We start from the raw sequence: 10517 nt of genomic DNA on the forward strand, positions 1-10517 counted from the left end.
TAGAGTGGGCGTGGCACTCTACTGAAACAAACTTGCGCTGCGCAGGAATCTCAGGAATCTGCGTGCCTATTCCCAGTATTGTAACTCTCATAGTTTCCGAGATCTCAGCGTTCATACGGACAGACGGACAGACGGACAGACGGACAGACGGACAGACGGACAGACGGACAGACGGACAGACGGACAGACGGACAGACGGACAGACGGACATGGCTAGATCGACTCGGCTAGTGATCCTGATCAAGAATATATATACTTTATGGGGTCGGAAACGCTTCCTTCTGCCTGTTACATACTTTCCGACGAATCTAGTATACCCTTTTACTCTACGAGTAACGGGTATAAAAATGTTTGTGCCTAACCGAAGTAGACACTTCCGGGTCACACCGCGGGACAAGGGGGTAATAAGCACTTGTCGCTATTACGGGGACGCTTTGCTGGCAGGACGATCGCGTCGCGGCAATGGTAACGATGGTTACTGCGATGCCGGACCAGAGGTAGGAAGTAGAACCACGGAGCTATGAGATGCGTTGATAACTGATTTATTCTTCATTTGGTACATGTTAATATACTACTTGGAAGACGGAAGCTTAGCGTTATGATTAGTGAAGTACGCTATATTCTAAAGTAGGTAGGTAGGTGAGGGAGTTTTGATTATGGTAGCAGTTTGTGTAGTTGGCTCGGCAGACACTGCAAAATGTGCTGACTGCATTGGCCGGTCAGTGTGCCGTTGAGTCGGTGAGACGGTGAGTTAGTGAGACATATAATATGCTGATCAGCAATTCTCGTAGAACTTCATCATTCTATGGTATGTGGACGTTCTGCAACAAAACTGAGATATTTCTTGGCTAAGTTTAGAAATGTTGAACCAAAGTCAGCCTTCTTGTAGATTTTAAATTGATGAGAAGTCGGTTTTATATTCATCGGATTTTTATATTTCGTTGGCTCATAAGCAACGTTCGGTCCTGCAAAATCAACTCTGCCTTCTACCAGAATAGGGTTGACTTCCGTATCAGATGAGGCTTCTTTATTGAGATAACCTGTGATTACATAACCAAGCCTAGTGCCTTGTGCCAAAGGTTTATTAGGTCCTAGTTCAAGAAGTTCACCGGTTATTACACGAGAATACACCTCAACCCCTAAGGTTAGGTCAATGGGTCCAGGTTGCCGAAAGTCAGGATCTGCTAACGGCAGTCCCTCGGGAATATTAAGATCGGTATTAATCGGTACTGACGGTTGGTCTGTAATGACTGTGGGAATAATAAATACCTCCATTAGTCTTTCAAACCCTGATGTAACTGATAAGAGCTTTAGTGCTAATCTAATTGCTTTTGATACTTTTCCGCCGATTCCAGATATTTCAATTGGTGACCTTTCCTTAAGAGATAGCAGATCTGCCATTCTCCTTGAGATAAGATTCACCTGTGATCCACCATCTATTACAGCGCAACATGTTTGTAATTGACCGTTTGGCCCTTGTAATGATACCGTTGCGGTCGCGAGCAGAGTATATCCCCCTACGTCGTCGTAGCCTGCAATGGTTACTGCGCCGGCCACTGGATTGCTAGTCGGTCCTTTGTGTAACAGTGAATGATGCCGTTGCTGGCAGACTCGACAAGTGGTCGGTGATCCACAGTTTTCAACCTTATGAGCTGTAGACAAACAATTTGTGCATGCTCCTACTTGAATAATGGCTTGGCGCCGTGCCTTGGGGTCCATTTGCTGGATACGGCTATATGCTCTAAGATTATGTTGTCCTAGGTGACAAATCTTACAGCTCTCTTCGTTGTGAACTGACTGATGGCGGAGTGTTGCTGTAGGTTGAGCGCTTATCGTCTCCAGCATGCAAGCGCGCCGTTCAATAAACGTTAGTACACTCCTTAACGTTGGAATTTCCGTTGGTGCATCCGCTGAATTTTCTAGAGCAGCTAGAGACTGCTGGTCTAGTTTTCTTCTGATAAGAAAACACAGGATTGGATCCTAGGATTTTGTGCTGATATCGAGGTTTTTAAGAGTACTCATTGAGTTTTTTATAGTGTCAGGTAAGGCCCTAAGTTGGCGCGAGGAGCCGTCTATCGGCTTATGGTCAATAACTTTTGCAATGGCGGCGAATACTAGTATTTTTCCGTTCTGGTACCTGGCCTTTAAACGTAACCAGGTGTCGTCATAGCCACCCTGTGAGAAGGCTGTGTCTGTCAAGACGTTTCTCGCTTCACCACGAAGCGAACTCTGTAGAATATGTAGTTTTTGACTGGCCGAATATGGTTTAGTCTAGATACTCGCCGTTGAACTCCGGAACGCTAGTTGGCGGAAGTGCCAAGTTTAGGCTCATTGGCGAGTCGTTTTCTCGAAGCAGGTTCAATTCGTATTCCTCGTATAACGTGTGGAATTGAGCAAGCTCTGCTTCTGCCAGGGCTGCGGCCCCAGGTGTGCTGTCCAATTCGTCGTGGGATTGCCTCAGTAACGCCCAATGGAGATCCAGGTGCCTTTGTAGGGCTGGGGTGACGGTTGGGGCGTTCGAGGCTAATGTTAATGATGACTCCAATTCGTTGCATCTTCTCTGCAACTGTTGGATCACCGTGTCAAATGCGGAATCTCATTTGACTTGAGCTTTTGTTTTGATCTTGATGTTGGCCGAAGTTCGTCTCGGGGCCTTCGGAAGCCCGTTTCCAGTCGGCATGTTGTCCAGAAAGATATTCTGATATTTTTCGACCAGCTCCTTGAGTGCTACTACTCGTGAATAGTACTCACTTCCAGTGGGTAATGCCGCTTGCTGGACTTCTTCATCTAGGTCGCAAAACTGCTGCCAGAGATCGTTTAACTGATTTAGCTTACCGGAATAATAGCCCTCTCGGTGGCGACGGTCGGCAGAATCCTTGCCATTATTCTTAATGAGCTGTTGTTGTTCCTGGTAGCTCGTTTTGGGTGTCTAGTAATCGATTGTGTAAATCGATTCTTGTGTGACTTGTTTCCTCTATGAATGAAGTAAGTGTGAAGCTGAGTATCCTGTGAAGCTGGATGAAGCTGACGTTCCTGTGACGCTGGAAGAAAAGCGTATCCTGTGAAGCTGGATGAAGCTGACGTTCCTGTGACGCTGGAAGAAGAAGCGTATCCTGTAAAGCTGGATGAAGCTGTGAGTCCTGTGAAGCTGGATTAAGCTGAGTATCCTGTGAAGCTGGATGAAGCTGACGTTCCTGTGACGCTGGAAGAAGAAGCGTATCCTGTGAAGCTGGATTAAGCTGAAGTTCCTGTGACGCTGGAAGAAGAAGCGTATCCTGTGAAGCTGGATGAAGCTGAAGTTCCTGTGACGCTGGAAGAAGAAGCGTATCCTGTGAAGCTGGATAAAGCTGTGAGTCCTGTGAAACTGGATTAAGCTGAGTTCCTGTGACGCTGGAAGAAGAAGCGTATCCTGTGAAGCTGGATAAAGCTGTGAGTCTTTTAGTGGGAAGGGGGTTGCTTGAGTGTGATCCCTTGTTGTTAAAGGATCACGTCGGAGTCACCAATGTTTGTGCCTAACCGAAGTATACCCTTCTGGGTCACACCACGGGACAAGGGGGTAATGAGCACTTGTCGGTGGCACGGGGACGCTTTGATTATTAATTTTATTTATTTAATTTACTTTTACACTGGTTACAATATTTTGGAAGAACACCGACCTGCTGTTGACAAGTCTCAAACTGAACTCATTCTCTAACTCCTACTTCATTTACGATCATACCTCGGTTTTAAGCTTTAGAGCTTATTGTGAGTGGGACTTATTGCTATTGAGTGATTCTCTAAATTTGGACTTTTGACTCTAGACTTGGGTCCCGCAATCTGAGTATCCTGATTTGTGGGAACGTGCCGATAGTCTGAACAGCGGCTCGTTCTTATTGTTTAGTCTATAAACTGTGGTTTTTTGTTTCATGGAAATTTCCTCTGGCTTGCCTTTACTTCGGTAATTTTCCATTGGCTTGTTGGTTCTTATGGGTTCTTATTTCTCAGAGGGTGTATCGAGGGTGACTGCATAATGATTTTTTTTTTTTTTAATATTCATTTATTCCCTACAATTATGTACGAGTAAAAGTGAGTTCAAGAACAGGAATAGGGGGCCGTGGTTGCGCGGTATCACCGCAAGGTATTGCTTCGCGCAATGGTAGCCACCTAGGCTGTAGCTTCTCTCCTCTCGTTGTCGGTGCGACGCAGCGTTCGCAGTACGCTCGCTGCGTAGGCTGCCGTCGCTTCCCAATTCGCTTTCTTCAGCAGCATGAGGGGCACAAAAGTTTCTGGCCGAACTCTTGCCCCGGTGGTCTCCATGAGTATCTGTCGGTCATAGCCAAAGCGGCGACATTCAAAAAATACGTGCTGAGCGTCCTCGACAATGCCGCTGCCGCACTCTGGGCAACCGTGTCGTGCCCGAAGCGCTTAAGGAAGCTTCGGAAGCAGCCGTGTCCACTCAGCGCCTGCGTGAGGTAAAAATCCACCTGGCCGTGCTTCCTACTTAGCCATGGCTCTATGCTGGGGATGAGCTGGTGCGTTCAGCGACACTTGCTGGAGATTTCCCAGGCTGCCTGCCAGTTGACGACGCTCTGCATCCTGGCCCTTCTCTTCACCTCGGTCTTGGTACTGCGGTCCGCCTGCTAGAGCCGCGCGAATCTCCTTGGCCTCCCGCACCATTTCACACAGGGGAACTTGGCCTGCGATGAGAAGGGCTGCGTCGTCCGAGATCGTCCTGAAGGCACTCGAAATTCTAACGGCGCACAGGCGGTACGTCGAGTTAACACCTCGCATGTAGCTACTCACAGCAGTGGCCTCAGCCCACACTGGAGCAGCGTACAGCAACTGCGACTTGACAACAGTCGCGAGGAGCCTGCGTCTGTCCTGCTTCGGTCCCCTGGTATTCAGCAGGATCCTGCAGAGCGATCCTGTGGTTTCGCTTGCCTTCTTGTTTACGAACTCCAGGTGTTCGCGGTAGGAGAGGCGGGTGTCCAGCATGACTCCCAGGTACCTTATGGCACGCTGAGAAGTTATCGTTGACCCTCCGATCTGAATAAGCGCCGACTCCACTGCTTTCCTGCTTGAAATCAGCACCGCTTCAGTTTTGTGTGAGGCCAGCTCTAGGCCCGCCACTGCTCGAATTGCGCAGCTTGCAGCTGCCTCCACGGCCGCAACTTCTTTAGCCACCACAACCAGCGCGACATCATCCGCAAAGCCCACAATGTCGATGCTGCTCGGCAGTGGGAGCTTCAGAACACCGTCATACATCGTGTTCCAAAGAGGGCCCAGTACCGAGCCTTGAGGAACACCGGCTGTCACCTCGTAAGTCCTGGGGCCCACAGAGGTATCTAGGACCAACTCCCTTTTGCTGAGGTAGCTGTGCACTACATTCAGCAGGTAATCCGGGATGTTGAAGGACCGTAGTGCCTCCAGTGTCCTCCCCCAATCGGCTGAGTTGAACGCGTTCCGTATGTCCAGCGTGACCACAAGACATTACTTTTTCGTCCCACCTTTCCATCTGGTACCCGCGATGGCTTTAGCAGCAATGTTGGTGACCCTCTCTATCGCGTCCAGTGTAGATTTCCCTTTCCGGAAACATTACTGGTTGGAAGGCAGTCCACCGGCATCCTCCATAGCAGCGTTAAGCCTTGTTGCAATGACCCTTTCGAAGACCTTGCCTATAGTGTCCAGCAGGCAGATGGGAAGAAGCTTCGCCCGCTGGTTTCCGTGGCTTCGGCAGGAGCAGAAGTTTTTGGCGCTTCCACCTGTCGGGGAAGGTCCCTTCCAGCAGGCACGTGTTGTAGAGCGATGCTACCACGCCCGGATGGAGGGATAGCAGGGTCTTCACTGCCCTGTTCGGGACCAAATCCGGCCCGGGTGCCTTCCTGCTCTTCAGGTTCCTTGCCACAGACAATAGTTCCGTCTCCGAGACCGGACATATCTGGCTCCCAATTTGTCGCGTCCATCGGGGATGCAATGGCGGCGACCCTCTGGAAACAGCACTTGGACAATGCCATCCAGGACCGCTGGGTCAGTAGGCGACATGTTGCCGGCACTCACACGCTTGACCACCGTCTTGTAGGCTCTTCCCCATGGGTTGTTTTCCAGCTCGTCACAGAGCTTGAGGTAGCTCTCCCTCTTGCTGTCCCGAATCGCCAGTTTGAGTGCCTTCTTTGCACTCTTAAAGCTAGAGTTGCAGGCAGAAAGGTTTGCGGTGCCTCTCGCCCTTTGGACTAACCTCCTGGCTCGAAGGCAGGTCCTGCGCAAGCTAGCGATTTCCTCGCTCCACCAGTACACTGGCGCGTGGTGCTTCCGAAAGGTCTTACGCTGCTGCATGCTTTGGTCACAGGCTTCCTCCAGTCTGGCTGCCAATTTGTTCGCTGCTACATCTGCCGAGTCCAGCTCAGATACAGCCAATCCCTCCAGTGCGCTGGCGAAGGTCTGTGTCCTAAAGGTGTCCTGGCGGTAGGCTTTTCTTGCCCCGGTCATCGGCTGGCTTTGGCACGGTGGACCGCCAACTGTCAGCATGATGGCCTCATGGCCGCTGGCCGTGAACACCTCGCCTATCCTCCAGCGTGTGCTACGGGATAACGAGCTGCTCGCGAACGATAGGTCGATGATTGAACCGGCCCCAGCTCTGTTGAAGGTGTGCTGGGAGCCCTCGTTCAACAGGACGATGTCCAGTGACGCAATTGCTTCAAGGATGGTGCGCCCCCTGGCGTTGGTATAGAGGGAGCCCCATTCCTCGGCCCAGGCGTTAAAGTCGCCTCCGATCACCACGTTGCTCCTTCCTCTCATGTCGCTGATCAGCTCGTCCATGATCCTGCTAAAGGACGTCAGTGATAGACTGGGGGCCAGGTAGCAGCTGTAGATCCATGTGCCGCCTACGTTCGCTCGGACAAATCCCTCTACTGCCCTCGTGTCCCGCATTGGTGGAACACTCACACCGCAGAGCCAAAGTGCAGCTTTGCCTGTGCGATCCGTGACCCAATCGCTGCTGCTTTCCGCTCTGTAGGGCTCACTGAGTATCGCCACCTCAGAACCCAGCTCGCGCATGACTGCATAATGTGTGCATGTATGTGTGGGTGTGTGGACATGTACATAGGAGTATGTGGTGCTATGGATATGTCACTATATATGTTTACCTATATATTACCTAAATATTTATGTATATAGATATATATGTACATATACTTAGTCAACGCGTCGACGAGCCAAGACCAGCGCCATTGAAACCAGCGCGAAACGACACCAAGACCAACCGAGCCACTCACCGCTGTAATAAGTAATACGAAAATAAACCCACTGATATCCTTTGAATTCTGTGCTTTCTCACTGATATACGGGCAGTCACGTTATATAAATTTGGTGGGACAAACACACAATCTACAAGCTAGCTGCACGAATCTCGTAGCGAGCACACCAACAAAAATCAGTTCGTTACATCTGGCGCCTAACGTGATTGTCCCAACACTGAAAGCAACAGAAGCAGAATGAGAAAGAAGTGTCGCACAGAGGCTTAATAGCACTCTGGTTGGCGGATTGGACGACTTAAAGAAGGCATTGCCTGAGACGGAGACCGGCCGACAACGCCTTGATATTTGTGCCGAGCTGGAAGCAGCATACCAGGACAGAGCCGGCCTGAGCATCACATTAACAGACGCCGAAACGAGGATAGGAAAACAACTGTGCTAACCTCGAGACCCAGCCAGACATACTATGCAAAGGTCGCTAAATAACTCCGCGAGTGGTCGTTCAGGTTCGACGGTGCGAAAATCCAAAACGATTCCAATGGTCACCACCCCCGACGGCAGCAGTCAACCGAAGCACCACGAGGAGGTCTATGAACACCACCCCAACAGCAACAGAGACAGTCAAACAATACCTTGTGGAGGCCGCTAAGAACCACACAGAGGCCACAAGAAACAACCCATGTCACAGAAACGCAGGAGGCATGTCGAAAATGTGGTGGGAACGGACACTGGGCTCGAAGATGTCGGAACCAACGTCTGTTGTTCTGCTGGGTATGCGGCAAAGTGGGTGTCCGGAGCGTCGCCAGCCAGCGATCTCAGCCGCAGAGCGGGGGTCGCACAGTGCGACCTCTCCAAACTAACTGGCAAGGTAATCGAAGAAGAGTAGCAGTTGTCCGCAGCGGTGATGTTTGGTGGGAACAGTTACAAAGCCACAGTCGACACCGGGTCAACGGCAAGCTTCTTTAGCGAAGGTAGAATTACAAGGACGAGACGGAAGATACGACGAATTCGGCAACAAACAACTGACCATGAACCTGTTGATTTAACCAGGATGAGTGGACCTGTTAGTGTTAGGATGGAACTTACACGAGTTGGACCGAAATAAAGTGTGCTGAACACGAGCCAGCGAGGATCTGACATAACGGATGGCTATCGGTAACAGTCGTTCAACAGACAAGCGAGGTAAACGATACTACAACGTTCCTGGAAACAGAGCTAGCCGACTTTCATACCAGAACAAAATGAAGGATGACAAGCCAATCAAGCAGAGATATTACCCCAAGAACCCAAAAATCCAAGGGATATCACTGCAATTGTGGACGAGCTTCTCCAAATGGGGTTCATAGAGCATTCAGCCCATACAGCTCAGCAATTGGAGGCTGTGGGTCGGCTTCAGACAGATCAACGCGAAGTCTGTAAAAAGCCTACCCGATACCCTGCATTAACTACATCCTGGACCAACTGAGGGACGCGCGGTAAAACATCATCTTGAACATGAAGGATGGATACTGGCAGATCCCACTGGAAGAGAATAGCAGGGAATACACGGCGTTCACGGTACCTGGCAAAGATCTATTTCAGTGGAGGGCAACGTTTCAGCAGGTTTTGGTAATTGGCCCGAAATGTCACCTCACGCATTCGCCTATCAGGATGACATAACAGTGATCGCACACACGCTAGAAGAACAAAGGAAATCCTGAAAGATATGTTCCGGCGTCTAAAGGATGCCAACCTGAGGCTGAATCCGGAAAAATGCCAATTTTTAAAGGAGGAACTGCTGTAAGGATGCTTTCCCGGCCGGGATACAGATCTCAGTCGGATCCAGAGTCCTTTACAAGAAAATTTGTAAATCACCGAAACGCCGGACTAGAGGGTTCCACTCCACAGGGGAACGGGTAACTTTGAGGGGAGTCTTCACCAGAGGTCCTTATTTACGTCGAAGAAAAACAGATGACGTTGGTTATGCAGAGTCCGATACCTGGGCTGCGACCTAACGGGCTGGCCGGAGTCTTGCACTTCGCGTCAGAGGCGAAAAATCCACCGGGCTGGACCTTCGGGCGAGGCCAAGCCGGGAGATTACTTGGCGGGCATAAGTCCTGGGTTTCGCGTGGGAGGCGAAAAATCCACCGGGCTGGACCTTCGGGCAACGCCAAGCCGGGAGGTTACTTTGCGGGCGTAAGTCTTGGGTTTCGCGTCGGAGGTGAAAAATCCACCGGGCTGGACCTTCGGGCGAGGCCAAGCCGGGAGATTACTTTGCGGGCGTAAGTCTTGGGTTTCGCGTCGGAGGCGAAAAATCCACCGGGCTGGACCTTCGGGCAAGGCCAAGCCGGGAGATTACTTTGCGGGCGTAAGTCAGCACGAGGGGCGGGGCCGCGCACGAGCCCCAGGATGGCGAAGGAGCTAGGATTGTGGATAAGGCGGGAAGGGTGTCCACGCGCAAATCCCAAAACTACGGGGGAGGCAGGGAAACTAGGATTGTGGATAAGGCGGGAAGGGTGTCCACGCACGAATCCCAAAACTACGGGGGAGACAGGAAAACTAGGCTTGCAGATAAGGCGGGAAGGGTGTCCACGCACAAATTCCAAAAACTACGAAGGCGGTGGGAAAGCTAGGATTGCGGATACGGCGGGAAGGGTGTCTACGCACGAATCCCAAGGCTACGGAGGAGACAGGGAGACTAGGCTTGTGGATACGGCAGGAAGGGTGTACACGCACGAATCCCAAAACTACGGGGGAGGGAGGAAAACTACTGGACCGGACGGGAAGGGGGTCCACTTCCAGGTCCGAAGCAGCGGTGTGAACGGGGTAAAGTTGGGTTAGCTTTGGTACCTAACTACGAGAAGGAAACACTCGATCGAGAGATGCAATTAGATATTCTTCACCGTTTATTCAATTTGTCCTCGCTCGGGTCCGCTACACCGTCTTCAGCACATGAGAATCTGATCGTACTAACCTTAGCTGACTTGCTTATATATATATGTGTGCCTTGTAATCGTCCGCGTGGCCACTCCGCAGAACTTGATCGCCTCCTTTCGGCTATTTCGAGGAGCACGCGTGACTTTTGAAAACTCGCTAAGCCGTGTCCGAATCACACGTCTTTTCCGTTCCGCGATCCCGAGAGAAGAGCCCCGCCACGATCGCCGCGTGACCCTCCCTCATTTTCCGGCCTTTTCCTCTATTCGGGATTTCTAGTATTTTCCTACTTCTGGTATTTTAGCTCCTTTACTTTTCTAGTATTTAACATATCTTTATGAACTATCGGTTGGCGTTGCCACCCAGGGTTCTGAA

The 10517-nt window shown here is 50.7% G+C and overlaps 1 protein-coding gene across 1 annotated transcript; it reads right to left on the reverse strand.

Annotated features, from left to right (window-relative positions):
* Nucleotides 1-5868: 5868 nt before the first annotated feature.
* On the reverse strand, nt 5869-7032 carry LOC139354923 (uncharacterized). The gene has a single exon (XM_070999172.1). The coding sequence runs from the start codon at nt 7030-7032 to the stop codon at nt 5869-5871; it is 1164 nt and encodes a 387-aa protein (XP_070855273.1).
* Between the last annotated feature and the right edge of the window lie 3485 nt (nt 7033-10517).

Source organism: Drosophila suzukii, unplaced genomic scaffold, assembly GCF_043229965.1.
Source record: "Drosophila suzukii unplaced genomic scaffold, CBGP_Dsuzu_IsoJpt1.0 scf_4, whole genome shotgun sequence".
Taxonomy (NCBI): Eukaryota; Metazoa; Arthropoda; class Insecta; order Diptera; family Drosophilidae; genus Drosophila; species Drosophila suzukii.